At 39.5% G+C, this 16324-nt stretch overlaps 1 protein-coding gene across 4 annotated transcripts in view; it reads right to left on the bottom strand.

Moving 5' to 3' along the window:
- The window catches only part of PPARGC1A (PPARG coactivator 1 alpha), a gene marked incomplete at both ends in the record, with an annotated part of 360763 nt that overhangs the window by 15415 nt on the left and 329024 nt on the right, over positions 1-16324 (bottom strand). For all 4 annotated transcript variants that reach the window (XM_080344250.1, XM_080344251.1, XM_080344252.1 and 1 more), the window contains 5 exons: positions 6785-6858; positions 6967-7012; positions 11099-11303; positions 12192-12314; positions 13300-13494. In XM_080344250.1, coding sequence (XP_080200376.1) covers positions 6785-6858; positions 6967-7012; positions 11099-11303; positions 12192-12314; positions 13300-13494 — 643 coding nt within the window. The remainder of the gene's footprint in view (positions 1-6784; positions 6859-6966; positions 7013-11098; positions 11304-12191; positions 12315-13299; positions 13495-16324) is intronic.

Below are 16324 nucleotides of genomic sequence, written 5' to 3'. Positions count from 1 at the left end.
GGGAGTTGTCCTAGATAATCCAGACCACCCTTAAGTGCTCCAGAGGCTGATGCTGCCCAAGATTTCATCTTCTAGCCCAAGCAATGAGGTCTCTATTAATTTCTTAGTGAGAATGAAAAAGGAGGGCAGAGACACTTACAGGAAATGTGTATTTCATACATGGATACAGAATTTTGTTCTGTGTTTTTAACCATGCAACAGCTCAGCAGATCAATGCAAATGGAACATGTTTTATAGTGTTTTGCTGTAAAGAAGGAAAAGTGTCCATCAATGCACAGTGCTCCCTAAGGAGCGTAAATGGAGACTGGGAGTCCCATTGCATTAGCTGCAATGAATTCGTTCCAGGAGAAAAGACGACAGGAGTACCAAGGCATGAATACTTGATGTGAGGGAGAAGGTTGATTTTTGTCTGAACATTTGGAAAAAATGGTTATGAGCTACCATGGATATGTAAAGACTTTGCCTAATGCCACCAAAGTCAGGGAATCAGAGGCAAAGGTAATGACACCTAAAACTCTAGTTACCTCAAATTTGAATTTAATAGTGAAAAAGTTTAGTGCAAAGTCATCACTGTTAAACTATTTCCTTTGAGTCCTCAACTTTTAATTCCTTCCTGAAAATTCACTTGAGATAGCAGTATGTTTTTCACACCTTGTCCACCTTCTCACTAGCAAATATTTTGACTACCAGATGAATTTTTGGTAAAATAAAGAGAACAGTCCTCTTCAAAATTCTGCAGTAATAATTTCTGGGTTAAAACTTCAGGCTCCGATTCAAAGAAGGTTTGAGTAAGCAAAGACTCTTTTATATAAAAAAAGTTTAGAACTGTCACTTTTACTCATGAAATTCTACAGCCCATGAGCAGCTGTGAGTTTAGTTACTGATTTTTTGGATGTAGTTTTAAAGAAAGAATGAAGCAGAATATTAATTCCAGCCCCCACTTCGTTACAACATACAACCACTCCACAAAGAACACGCATATTGAAGAATTTCAGGCAAAGAAGTGCCAGGGATAATCTAATATACAAAATAAAATATTGTTTCAATTTCCATTTCTTTAAAGCTAAACACAGAGCACAGTGATTTCCAGAAGCCTAACAAGGAGTCCAACAATCTTTATAGGAGAGAGGGGAAAACAAAAAAAAACACCAACGCACCCAAACAAACACAAAAACAAAACCAAAAAACAACACACCAAAAAATCCCTTGCAAAAGTACAGGCTGAGCTAAATTTACTGGCACTTCACTTGCTGGCAAAACTGTGCTGGGGACAGCCTAAGAAAGGGCTTCCTCGTGGCATTTTGGCTTTTTTCCTGGTTTTCAGCAGAAGCAGGAAGCGCACAGTCAAGTAGAAACAGATAAAAGTTGGAAAACATTCATTTAACTTCTGAATAGATATCCATCGGGGGATGGAGAAGGGAGGGAAGTTTTGAATTCATGTCACCACTGTGGATTCCACCTTCAGTGTGTCCCGTGACCAGTGTCCAAACCGTGAACTTTGAGAAAACCAGTTGGTTGCAGACTTGTTCATCCTCACACTAAACCCTGGTAAACCAAGGGCCACGATCCCACATCAACATCGTTACAATATTCTATAACCGTGGGATTATTTCGTACGCGCCGATTTCTCCACCAATGTGTACATTTTAGCGTTGACAGCACAAGGTATATTCTGTGCTCTCTCTTGAACTTAGCAGGTTTTGACAGATTTATGGAAGGACAGATGGCCATTACGGGCTGAAGGCTGACAAGAGGCAGTTCAGAGCATTGTTAACACACTTGCACAAACTCTCAGCAGTGCAGCGCTGTGCAGAATGTAATTCAGACTATAGCTTTTTTATTGCTGCCTATTTTCTTTTGTCAAAAGAGCCTGCTGTGCACAGCAACAAATGGCTGCCATTACCCAGAATGTAATGGGTGTCAGACAAATCACGTAACACAAACAATCAAGAGTATGTAGGTCATATTTCAACAGAGCACAACCTTAGCAATATTTATGATTACTGCATTGAAATGTGCTCTATAATAAACAAGTACCTCTACATCACTCACACTTATGTACTTCTGCACAGCAAATCTGTTAGAAGTGGTACATACTCTACAATCATCCCTCTTAAACAGTCTTTTTTCTTTTTAAAGTAAAAGGCAAGTATTTTTTCATTACATGCTATAACACCATTTTCTTTGTAGGGACTTTTCTTTAATTGAATGGCTTTGGTAAATGGTACGTTTGCACTTTGCCTGGCTGTGTCTGTATCCTACGAACTCGCTCGGCGATCTCGCTCATGAAAACGGCACTGCTGCCGAAGCAGCCCCGGCCTCCCCGCGTCTGTGCAACACAAGGTGTTTGCACGTGTGCCGACTCTGCAGCCTTGGCAGAACGGCTTCTTTCAAGGAAGTCTCTGGGAGAGCGAAACTACTTCTGCTACATTTCAAAGCTCCACTAAAAAACCTTAGTAACTAATTTAGCTCAGCTGGGCTGATAAATTAGGGGACTGCTTTTGCATAAAACATGACATCTTGACTTTTAAGGACTGATTTGCAATGCTGTTTTACATAGACACCGATCTTTCTAAAACTCTGTTAGCATTTAAAAGTTTCATGACGTTTGTTGTGCTTTGAGGGGGCTGAGAATTAGTGTCTTCTGGGGAACACAGCCCTGGAACCTTTCTACATCTGCACAGGACTTTTGAGAGGCATTGAAAATGAATTCTTTTGTACCTTTTAAGTTTGAAAATGGATTGTCAAGGGAAACAATATTTAAGGCCACTTAAAACACCGAACACAAGACAACAGCTCAGATCAGGAAAAGAATCAGAAGAGCTTTTGTGTGGCACAAGATTGCAGAAGCCAGGAAAATATAATAAAACTAAACAGCCATCATATAATAAAAAACTACATGCTCGTTGAGTATTCAGTTTAATCCTGTTGTCAGTGCTTCAGACAATAAACACAGATGCCTGAAAATATCAAATAATTTACTAGATTTCATTCCCTCTGGACAATTCTACATCTCACATCTCATTTTATCAGAGATCATTCTAAGGTCAAACAAATTCTTAAACAATGGATTTTAAGTATTTGTTCTGACAACTAAGAGGCAACACAGATCCAGAGGTGGGCAAACAGCAGGGTACAAGTATCCTCAAGAATGCTCATGAATTCTAAATCACTATTCAAGCTGATTGTGTTCATACAGCTTTTCTGTCTTTTTTTTTTTGAGAAATTTTGCACCCAAGAAAGACCAGTGAGGAGTTTTATGCTTAGGTAAATTACAGGGATCTGTGTGCAAATATGAGACTTTTCAACAAGTCACCTGTTGTAGATAAGAAGGTGGAAATAGCCTTCCAGTTACTGATTGAGACTTAAGCATGTAAACTCACTTTGTGCACTTACATGATGGTTTCAACTGTTTAGTAGTGAAGGCTTAAAAAGACACTGAGAGATCAGAGAGAGATGAATTTCAAACATTCAGGAGCCACACCATCCAATTTCTGGCATTTAGAAGTCCAGCAGAAAGTCTAAGACAATCACGGGGGAGACCTCAATCACTAAGAGACAGTCACTCCAGAGGGTGAGTGATCCTCCTGGTCCCTGTGCCTGCAGGTCTCCCTCAGCCTGACTGGTAACTAAGGGGAAAGAAACATCCCAGGTTCCCGGAAGACATCAGAGAGGTTCCAGCCCACAGCCCCTTAGCAAGGTGCTGGTAACACAGCCAGCTGTGGAAACAGAGGGAGAAGGACCTCTTGCAAGCCTCTTACTCAGAATGAAACTTGCCTTTTACACAGATATTTCATTCACTACATTATCATCACCTAGGACTCCCTCCATATCATGATGTTCTGGTCCATCTTCCTCAGAATAGCACCAGAAATCAGCTGCAGGAGTTGGGATTTTAGATAGCAATGGACTTATCCCTCTACCAGAGGCCATTTATTTTAAGTGCATTCAAAGAATTCTTATGTGTGGCTTGAAAACACTTTAAAAAATACTTGTTCCTTGTAATTTGACAAATCAAAGTTTTGACAGTTTAGGGAGGACAAAGTTACATTCTAGACTACTAACAAATGCATTCTAAAGCAAGATATAGCATCAATAAGAGAATAGTTTCAGTTTGACTTTAGATACATGAATCCAAATTGTGTGTGTGACGAAGATTGATGGCTCATGTGTGAAATGCTTTTATTTATTTATTTTTCTACTCTATAGTTAATTCATCAGTGAGGGAACCAATGTTGTTTTCAGCAGAGAGATCAAGGGAGCTGCTATTTATATTAAAATACTTTGTGCTTCGATAGTGCGAGCAGCACTGCTAATGGTCTTTTCAATTCAGCAGTGAGATCAAGGCAACTCCTATTTAAATTATAATAAATAGTGCTTGTACAGTGCAAGCTGCCCAATATAAGGACACTGAGCAATGTGGTTATCTGGATATAATTTGGAGTTGCCAGGGTCTTACTAAAGAACTCCAAGGTATTATTAATCACTACTGTCACTATTTTTCCTTTCTTTTTTTTTTTGGGGTGTTTTTTTTTCACTGAAGTGGGTCCCAGTTCTGCCATGATCTACTCACATACACTGTAAGTTCTTCAGTTCTTGAGGTTGTTTCTGTTATGTACTTGTCTGCTTCCAGCACAGACTCATGACACAAGACACTACTGCAATACAAATGAGTTAAAAATACATGCACGACCACTTATCTTTTTATAGAAATACATATATATATATATATATATCTGAATATACAAATAAAGTCTATGTGTATGTGAAGGCAGAGATTAATACAGTTACCAAGTGATTACATACAATCTCCTGAAACCTCCTCACCAGGGATTGTGAAGACCAGAGCAAGAATAACACAAAGTCCAAGAGCCACCATCATGTAATCTGTTGGTAACACTACCCCAACTCCCTGGCCACACATGCTCCAACAACTCTTTCCTCTTCCTGATTATCATCAGTTTGTTTTCTAGCTAGACGCTATTTACTTCCGGAGGGAAAAGAAAAAAATCACATTTTCATAGTGGAACGTTCCTGTTCACATATTCATCCAGTTGTACTGTTTCACAGCTTCTGACACATTTTTTAATATGGTAGTTCTGGTTAGATTGTCTAAGAGAACTACAGAGCTGTTTCATCTCCTCCTCTGTGCACAGCTGATGGAGTGGAATGGATTTGGTAATATTAAGGCCATTCCTGTTGCCGTTCCGGAGGCAACGCTAGAGGATTATCCAGGGGTCAGACCAACCCCCAGTTTCCATCTAGTAAGCTGCTGGGGAGAGCAGGCTGCTGACTTTTTGGCTGGGAGAAAACACTGCTCCCCCTCCAGTGATTTCCATGGCTGCCTGTACCACTCTGCGGAACTCACCTCATCTGCCCCTTTCAGTTGGCAGCACTAAGCACTGACTTACCAGCATGCTTACAAATGGGCACCCTCATGCAGATTTGCTCTCCAGTAAAGACAAAAGAGGCTCCTCCACAGTGCAGGCCTACTGGCACTGAATGGGATTATCCTGCTGCATACAGTGAATTTTGCCATGTTCATGCTGGTTTTGCAAAAAGAAGGTACATTGGAAGGTACTTTCTTCTGTCATGAGAGGAATTATTAAGACTGCAGGTTTTCAGGACATGGTAGAGGTAAGTGTGCGTGTTTTAATGCCGAACTAATGAAGAAGTTTCTGCAAAAGTGAAATGATGGTTGCAGGGAAGTGAAATCCCAAAGTACTTACACAAACTTAGTGCTTGGACCTGCTCTTGTGTAAAGCTGTCACTGAATTCAGGGGTGCCCAGCTGATGTATAGTACCTGAAGATATATTTTGTGATGGCCCCCAAAATGCTAGAGATCTAGCTAGAGATCATTTACAATCTACTGTTATCCCCGAGGGATGCTCCCAAGAGAAAGACATGTCAAATATGTCTTTTTTTTTTCTTTTTTTTCTTTTTTTTTTTTTAATATTACCCAACTGAGAAAGAAAACAGTCTTGGCAATAGCTCATCGTGTGCTCTTGGGCTCAGTTCTGCACACTTCAGGAAAATGGAAGCAAAACAGAGCTAGGAGGAAAGCAATAAAACAGATCTGAGGTCTAAAGGAATTGACTTTAGCAGAAAGAGCAGATGAATTAAATGAGTGTAACAGGTGACGCATCAACTACACCAGCACATGATAAAAAAATCTACAAATCTTCAAAAGGTACAAACACCAGGGATCTGAAAGCAGGAGGATAAAGGGAGGTTGTGTGAAGTTTGCTAATGGAAGATATAAAAAGGAAGCAAGAATATAAAATGAGTATCAATTTTAAAAATTGCCTCTAAGCTATGGAATAGTTTTTCAGTGGTAGAGGAGAAAGCTGTTATTTGTGACATATTAATCTAGAATTGACAAAGCACTGAAACATGCAGTCATGTACAGCCCTAGACCGGCCTGGAGACAGACTGGATGACATAAGTTTTCCATCTGTAACATCTATTACTCTCTTCTTTGGGGTTTGTCTTTGAAAGATGGTGCTCAGCAGTACACAAATCTATGGGGAAATGGGGAAGTATAACAGACAAATGGCTTCATTCATATTTTCCCAGAAATTATGCTCTCTTGTGTAGGTTTGGAGACATATTTTCAAACACATTTCTACTCAAGTAACTGGATAAAAAGTCAATGCTAGACTGCACTGAAGTTAATCTACTGGAGACCTCTGAGAGATCTCGGTGTACGTGTGTTATATTAAAATGTACAAACACACACACAAGCCATGCTTAATGGGAGAGCGAGCACTCCCCATTTCTCACCTGCAGTTCCAGAGAGTTCCACACTTAAGGTTTGTTCAATAGTCTTGTTCTCAAATGGGGAACCCTTGGGATCACTGGAAGACAGGGCACATTTATAAAAACAAGCTGAAATGGAGTTGCTGTAGCCAAAATCTATTGAACCCCCCTCCCTTTTATAAATGTTTACACTTTTTAGTACTTACTTTGGTGACTCGGGTGTCAATGGAAGTGATAAACTTGTTGGTTTGGCTGAAGGGAAAAAAGAAAACAATTATGCAATATTTAAACACCCTGTAACACATACTAAAAAGATTTTTATTATTTTTTTTAATTTTGGTGCTGGAATCCCATGTTAGTCAGTTAGGGCTGAGCTCTGATACTTCAAGCTACTTCAGCGTATCTTAGATAGATAAATGAGACTCATCCTGATTCCTTATAACTGGTACCAAAAGGGCACCTAAATTTCAACAATGATTTACACCAATTACTGTACCTCTGAAATACAGTACACAACCCAAATGCCAAGAACCTTTCACAAGAAGAGTGGTACATGTTAAAAATCAATGAAGAACTGTACAGGATACATTGTGAAAATGTTACTTCTCTTAGAGTTAATTTAGGCTACAGTTCACGTTTTATTTCGAAAAAGGAGCAGCAGAATAACTATCAAGTAACAGAACGTTATGAATATTCAGTTAATTTTACTTCTACAATATACAATTTCATATATAACACCGAGAATAGGTTGTTTCTATGAGGCTAGAGTCCAACCAGTTATAGTCCAAATTTCTGCAAATTATCCTGCAAACTACGATAAGCCACTGACATAGTCACAGATGGTTAAAAATGGGGTTGAAGCTCTCAGCGCTACAATCCAAACATACACAAAAAACAAAGCCCTAGCTATAAAAATACAAGTCTTTGTAGCTTTTATTCATGCAAACTTGTATTTTCCCAAAGCAAGCCAATAGATAGGATATTGTAATATAACCAAGATTCATTTAATTGCTGGTAAAATGTTTAAAAATTAAGAATAATATTACTTGCAAATTTTACTTTTCAGAAGTTAGACTGACGTTTAAACGCAGAAAGCATTGTACCAAGAACAACAGCAGGGGATCTCTTCTGCAAATTAATTACTTAAGACAAAATGTTCCCCTTGAACACTCCTGCACTGCAGATCTTTTGTCCAGAGTGTCACTACTGTGTATTTCGTATTCATTCCAGACTTGGAGCTCTCATCCACATTAAAGGATTTTATATGCAAATTGATTACTTTTATAAGCTCTAGAGCATTCCTGAAGTAATATTGCATTTTTTTTAAAATTAACTCAATTCTCAAGAGCTGCATATTGTTTCTCCTCCTCCCCATATGAAAGTTAGAGATGGAAGCTCAGGTGTTCACCTCGGGTTCACCTTCCTCAGAAGTCAACGCCGGAGTGACGAGATGCACCTCAATGAGTTACTTGTCTGATCCAGCACTGCCACTGATTTGTGAATAAAACCAGGTGCTATAAGACTGAATGTAACCTGGCACATCTTTTGTGTATTTTATATACATCTAGGGACACTCATATTTGCCAGTGGCTACCTAGAGGAGAAACTGGCTTAAATAAAAAAAAAAAGATCCTTTATAAAAAGGCTCAGGAATAAAGTTTTGTACAAAGGCTTCCTCTCTTACCCAGTTTAGGTTTTCTAAGGAATTTGAATATGAAAGAGCCATTTAAGCCCCTAAAAAGTCTCACTCAAGCTTTCATTAGTCCCACAAAATAGTCCCACATCAGAATATACATACATTTTTTCTGAGATATATATATATGTATGTATAATCTGAAGCACTGAGGCACACTGCAAATCTGCCGGAGATGAGCACAGAACCAAAGCATTATCGCACACTCGTATGCATTTTTTAAGCAGATATCACTGAGCTCTCACACTGAGAAATTCACATACCAAAACAGCCATCAGTTTTCTTATTGCTAGGCATGGGCTTGACCAAACAGTATTCCTGCAAAGGATTTGTCCTCACATACAGCTATTGATAGTGTAAATATTTAACCAAGACACTATCATTTTCCATGGTGCCTGTTTATTAGAGTTTCAAGGTCTACGGTGGTGTGGTTTTTTTCTTATTAAAAAGGGTTCACACAAAGTTGCTTGTCCATGTAAAATGAAAACATTCATGTTCAAAAGCACTAAGTTTCCTCATGGGCAAATTTCAATGCAAAACCACAGATGATCTTTGGCATGAATGGGTTTGTGGACATTCCTGTGGGTTTGCAATATGTTTGCAACAGCAAGCCTAAAGGAAAATACCATTTGACTTATCCTTTGTGAGCTTCCCCTAACTTTGAAAGAAAATATAAGACCTTAATTATTTTTTAAAACAGAAGGAGCCAATTTTCTAATACTTTTGATTAAATGTATGAACAAATAACTGCAGGTCTGCGAATACTAGTTAAATTTGCAAGGTTGACTCTGCATGAATTGGCTGTCCAAGCTGAAAGCATTATATTCTTGTATTTGTATTATATGCAAATCCATTGATATTGAAGTCATATATTGGTGTATGAGGTAAATTTGATGAAAAAACAATATTGCAGAAGCCTGTGAATTAAACTGCAGGAATTAATGAAGAGAGTCCTTTCTCTCTGCCCACAGACTCACCTGCAATATCACCAAAGTCACAGCCATCTGTTAAACACAAGTAAGTTAGCTGTATGTCCCTTTGGATTTTCCTGACCTCTCCTTCCGTGCTGTTTCCACAAAACAATGTGCCTTGTTTCACTACACTGAATCTAAACAATTTCTTCAGATAGGGAAAAAATGGAGCTCTGACCTGAATAGGAAGATTCTGTAATCAGTATTTATGTGTGTGGGCACATGCATCTATGTATGTGTATAGCTTACAGATGCATATAGCATGTTATACATGATATACCTTATCACGTATCACTTTAACACTCAACCATATCAATAAAGCCCCCTATAACCTCTGGCAAATCTATGTTTCAGTGCCACTGCAGCCAGACACCCAGGTTCTACAAGAACAGTTCAGTCTGGGTTTTGCTGTGAAGCAGACTGCTGAAGCCATCCAGAAGGAGTAGCAGCTGGCATCCAAGAAGCTCTAGGGGCAGTTAGGTTTCTTTCTTACAAGGAACATTGTTCATAGAATTTAAGACCATAACAGGGAAAACTATACTTAGGATGTCAGAATGCACAGCTGTGAAAAGGAGATTTAGTGGTGGGAAGGTAAGATCATTTTTGTTAAGTTTGCTTATACTTCCTATGAAGAGTGAAAAATAAGATGTGATGGGGGCAGAAAAAGCAGGGGGAGGGGAAGACAAGTAAAGAACATATGCAGTTTATAATTGCTGCTTTAAAAATACCAGAACAACACATTTAGGGTCATAACTTGATCTCTGTTGCATCTGGATAACTTCCACTGACTTCAGTGGAGTCATCCAGGATTGGCAGTGATGTGACTGAGACAGGCACTTGGCCTTCTAAATGCTGGTACAACATATAAATACACAGATGTGTTTTAAAGTAATAGTAACTTTAAAAAAGCTCCCTTTGGGCTTGCAAGCTGTTACAGCTTTCCTTTATCTTGGGAAAACAGGCAGGGGAAGAGAAAGCAAGAGAAGGGTCTTTAAGCTCTTGCACGTCTGCCTAAGAAGGTAGTTGTAATATAGACCAGTTCTTCAGGCACCAGAGGACACTAAAAGTCAACAGAATTGTTTAGTTTTGGCCATAAAGAATCTAAAAAGAGAGAGAAAGATCAGCATGGCAGCTAAACTTTCAACTATTTACAAAATAAAATTACAAACCAGCATTCCAGCTTTAACAGGAATGACACATTTATTGCTTTCTCTGTAGCAGTGAGAGCACTATTTATTGTCTCTTAAGGACTATGTGGCAGGTTAACAATGCCTTCAGTTTTACACTAGCAAAACCAGAAAGAAAGTCACTAATGAACCAGCCTGCCCAGCTTGTTTAGGGTTATAATGATTTCTTCGTGGTACAGTACTCTCTGAATAAATATTTCCAGCTAACTTGGTATATTAACATATGGTATTTGTTAAAATTTTTTCTCCCTGAGATTCCTTTTCTGAGTTTCAGGGTGATAGAGACAGGATTAGAATTGCTTAAAAGCTAAATCTAGCACACTAATTCTAACTTCATTACACTGTTTTAAAATTCTCCCTATGCAGAAGAGATGCCGGATTTACAATACTAATCCAAAGAACAGAAGAGGTATCGAGGGTATTCAGAGCCGTGGTATTTCAGCATTACTGCTGGTACCAAAGCTGCGCTCTGCAGTCCCACACCTACCTTGCAGATGATTTGTCTGAGTCTGCAGATGAGGCTTCCTTTTGGAGGTGCATTTCTCTTTGCTGCTGTTCCTGTTCTCTGCTGGTTTGGTCTGAGGAGGGTCATCATTTGTAGTCAGATATTTGAGAAGTTCAGAGCAGGGACGTCTTTGAGGCTTTTGCTGTTGACAAATGCTCTTCGCTTTATTGCTCCATGAATTCTCAGTCTTAAAAACAGAGCATAATAAAATAAAATAAAAAAAAGCTAAAATTAGGGAGCTGAACCTTATCAGAATAGATATAGGTTTTCTGAAGAGATGAGATTTTCAATGAAGTGTTCAGTCTAAGTGTACTAGATCTATGAGCTGTGAATAATTGTTTGCAGAACAAGGAAAGAAAATTACATTTAAAATTCCTAAATGACATTTATGCAGCTTTTTATTTCATTTCTCCCACATTTCAATGTTCCTACTCAGCAACATGTAACTAACAAGACCCTACAGCGCCTTTACTGTGAACAAAAAAATAAGCTGGTTTAAACCTTAATTTGCTGCTGATCGCTTGAGCCCAGTATTCACAACTCTCTTAAGTACCCCTAAACGCTCCGTTTTCAGTTACAGTGAACAGCAAGACAAACATTGTTTAATACTGCCTGCTAACAGAATTATGTCAGAGCCCCCATTCTATCCAATTAATGGCCGATATATGTCTTTTGTCAAGAATCCAGTGTCATTTTTCTAAGCTCAGACAGCTGGTAAAATAGCAGTCCTGCATCCTGGAGTATCTCACAAGCAACATCAGCCCATCAGCAAATTTTACTGTACCCCCTACTACTCTGTGTATCAATAAAGTAGGTGAGAGTAACAGACGGTGGGACTACAATTGAACTGTGCCAAGAGAAAAAGCATAAATGAAATATTCAGAGCATAAAGGAGCTCAGGTGAACTTCTGCAACCCAGTCTATAATCTGTTCATTTTTTTTTTCTAAAGGAGGTGCAGGATAGTAGGCAGATTAATACAATACATATAGATCTACTGCTCGCTCAGTTGCTGTAAACATTAAAGACCTTGCTATACTCTTTTTTGTTTTGTTATTACAAAGATTAAGTTTGTACCTTAACAACCACAGGGCTTGTTCTGATCCTGTGATTAGCGTTTGCATGGTTTTGTGTGCTGAGACCACTGCATTCATTGTAACTTAGTTGAGTGTTGGCTGGAGCCAGCAAGAGCTTCTTAAGCTACAAACACATAGGGAAAGGGAGGTGGAAGGAAAAGAGTAAAGTTGTAAGTCATTTTAATCCATAATGATGCATAACTTTACTTACTTAAAATTACTGTTACTTAAATTACTGTTACTTAAAATTAGCTGTATCAATTTCAGCAAGCAAACTACAACCAAACAGAAAGAAAGGTTCGATATTCCCAGGAGTAAACAGATTTCATTTTCTTCTGGCTTGGCAGTGTATTTCTGCGCCCTTTACTGCAGTATACTGCAGGGCAGGCAGAAATGACAGGGGCCTTGGATTTCTAAATCCATGGCAAAATGAAATTCTTGGCAATCTGTCTGACAGGAGAGGCCTCTGATCCAAAGAGAGATGTTAACTTTAACAGACTAATGGATACAGCATCAAGATGCACGTATCTGGCCCTGCTTCCGCAGAAGCCAGTGATAAAGGGCTTTCAGCAGAAACAGAATCGCGTCTCTGACCGGTTTTACTGAGCAAAACGCATATAAGGTTTCACCCACATCCTCAGTCAAGGTTTGGGCTTGCCCTGATTAGTACTAAGCTGGTGCTTACTGGTCAAATCAATGTTAAAGGCACAACATTAGGGCTACAACCCACCAGACTAAAAGGGTCTTTCTTTACAGATCCCCAAAAGTGATGTCTAAACATACATACAGAAAGAGCCCCAAGAAATGAAATATGAATTAAAAGCCATTACCCTGACTTATTTGAACAGAATTATAAGCAAAAGTGTCAGCCATTAGCACAAGAATCTCAAAAACAATCTCTTCAACACACTTTTTAATAGATTCCCTTATTAATTATCTTATGGCTATCTGGTGGGGCTTTTTTCCCCCATTTAATTTTCAGTTCTTTACTTGATTTTCCTTTTCAGTCTAAATGAAAAGTCCAGACCTTACTGTGACTACATCATACCCATGCAGCGGGTAGCCAGAGGCACATCCAATTCCTGTTAAACAGTAGGAAGGGTTCTTACTAGAGACGGCTCTTCTGCCTCCTGAGTTGGAGGGGTGCCGTCGGGCATTGGGGAAGGGCTAGCGGCATTTTCGTTGGTCACATCTCCATCTGTCAGTGCATCAAATGAAGGCAACCCATCCTCATCCACAGGGATGCTGTCCAGTGTTTCAGTGAGAACGGCTAGCAAGTTTGCCTCACTCTCTTCATCTATCTTCTGTGGGAGTGGACAAAACAAAAAAGCAGAACCAGGTGAGAAGAGAAAAGGAACAAAATGATGCCCCTGTATGTGAAAAAGCAGTCAAAACACAATTAAATCAGCCCTTGAAACGGCAACCTGCAACAGCATCTCAGAAGACGTCATTAAGTGCAATAAAATGATCCATCTCTGTGTTCAGGAGAAACTTTTTGGCAGTCGCTGTGTATTGCTTTAGTTTACTTTTCTTCCACAATACTTTTTTATAAGTCAAGTGTTAACAATGAGAAGTAATCACCCAGGGATTGTATTACAGGACACGTCTAAACTGCTGACACCTAGTGATGGTGTCAGCCCAGGCTGCCTCTTTCTTTCTCTTTTCAACACTGAACACCTATTAATTGACCTGACAAAACTACAAGAATCAGAGAATAAGACAGCTCATCAGAAGACCAAAATGAATCACCAGTGAAATCTGGAAAAACTTGTGCACATATGTGGCTTTGCTGTAAGAGGGAAAGGGCCTCCCTTCCACACTCATGGAAATCCGTGCTCCAAACCCAACGAGCAGCATCTCATTTCTGAGCATTTCAGCATCAGACTCTCCATCAGGACTCATATTGTAAATGACAAGCTCTTGGGTTTCTTTTAAAAAAATGTATTAGGCAGGTTGTCTTTGAAGTTGTCCTTTCCAGTTACGTCGTTTGAGTGCTCAATGCAACTATTGTATGCATTTATCTAATTCAGACTGCAATTATAAAAAGTAGATTAATTCCTAATCAGATGTGGCTGTAATGTTAATTTATATTAGATATCTTATTTCAGCAACAAGACTTATTTTGTCAAATTGAGTAAATTTAAATGCCTTCCAATTTTTTAAATGAAATATAGTCCCTACTGTATATTAAGGTACAGATTTTTAGAGTACTGAGAGTTCTAAGGAATAGAATCGTGTAAAAATCATTATATTTATTTTTCAGAAAGACTGGAAATTGATCTTGACAGATCAATTATCTAGGTTTCCTAGGCTGATCCTAGTGCTATTAAAGTAAATGAAAAGCCTTTCACTGATTCTAGGGATATCAAATTGGGAGTTTTTCCACCACCTTCAGAGTGGTTCATCACGCTCCAGATACACACTGCAAAGAGATTTCAGCTAAGTTCAAATCTCATAGTTTAAAAGTGAACTAGCAAGGAACACACCAGTAAGACAAACAAAATCTGTTCCTTTGAAAAAAAAGAAAAAAAAATATTTAAAAAGTCAATAAAAAAACATCATTGCCAGTAACACCTCAGAAGAGAAAACCAAAATCATGTGAATCCGTGTATCCCCAATAGCATGGCTTTTTTCAATAATACTGTATCTACCAGAGTCTGAACAGAGATGCTCATAAACCACACAGATAACTCCTCCTGCCAGGCTTCTCTGCCAAATCACACCTCACGGCTTCTTACAGAAAAGCTCTGTCTTCCAGCTAGGAAGCTATGGCAGAGCACAGACTGTCCTGGTGCTTACAGCATCATCCCCAAGAAACAAATAAACACTCAGGCAAAGCTAATGCTAAGGAGAAGCAATTACTTAAAAGGCCAAAAGGAGCTTGGCCACTGAGACAGTAAGTGTAAGTCTGGGTATCTGGTGATTTCCACCATACCACGCAGACATATGCACAGTGCTGTGATAATTCAGTGAGCAGAGTATGGAAAGCAGAGGGAAGCCACCTTGCAAATAAAACTGTGCTCCAAATGCAGCTTTTCACAGCTACGTTTTGAGATGCAAAGATGAAATCATAGTGTCACTTCTAGAAGAGTACAAAAAGGCGTTATCAGGTGAAAAAGCGCTTTGCGATGTAACAGAGCACTGACTTTTTTCCAGCGGCATTTCAAAGCGCTTGCAGGTGGTGGGATGGTGAGAACCAGCCCTCAGCCCTGGGGAAACTGGGGGGCTCTGCCTGCCTGATCCCCAGCCCCGCACCGGGAAGTTCTCCTGCAAGTCCAGCTGGTGGGGTGCACCACTGCCCCCCCGTACTGAGCCTTGCAGCTTACAAAGCTGACAACAAAGCTGGAAGTGTTACTATTTCTAACGGGGAATGCCTTATTTAATAACAGCATGCCAGAAGAAACCCTGATATTTGCTGTTAGCTGCTCAGCTCTCGTGCTTTAAACAGACATTCAAGTGTGCTGACATTCAAGAACAGAAAGTTGAGTGGACACTGGTCCTCATCACAGCAATTTCAATTAGTTTTGTACAAGTTTCAACATTCAAACACCCCAGAGAAAGCACAGGATGTGACAAAGAGGACTCTGTTAAACAATTAATGTCACTTTCCATTATTGCTTCAGTCCCAATTTACAGAGCAAATAAATCAAAGTCACCACAGATGAAGCACACTAGCTGGCTAACACATGTCTATTCACAAATGACATGGCAGCAGGAACACATTAGTCAAGAAAATGACATTGCGAGATAACCTTTCAAAGGTTTAACTCTGCTATTGCTCCTAATTGTCCTAAATTACTGTTTATAAAGAAACACAATTATTAGATACAGCAGAAATGGTGCTGAGGGGAGATGCGGAGGGAGAGATGGTCGGCTACATCAACGTCTGTGCAATAATGAGCGAAGCAGCAGCTTTCTGCTTTGCAGTCGCAACTTGAGTCTTGGTGTTGACAGCACTGGGGAGCAGGAGCACCATGGCCAAATGCAGGCTCTTGCACCGTTTCAGCAGCATCACCAGAGAAGCTCTTGTTTCAGACTGGCATCCAACCCGCACGTCGCACAGGCTCGGTGGGTCAGGAGGAGCTGAGCACCTTTGATCTCCACTGAGCTCAGAGGAAGCGCCGTGGGCTTTCA

This window comes from Nesoenas mayeri, assembly GCF_963082525.1.
Source record: "Nesoenas mayeri genome assembly, chromosome: 4".
NCBI lineage: Eukaryota > Metazoa > Chordata > Aves > Columbiformes > Columbidae > Nesoenas > Nesoenas mayeri.
The sequence above is the reverse complement of the archived record's forward strand: the minus strand, read 5'-3'. Positions and strand labels throughout refer to the sequence as shown.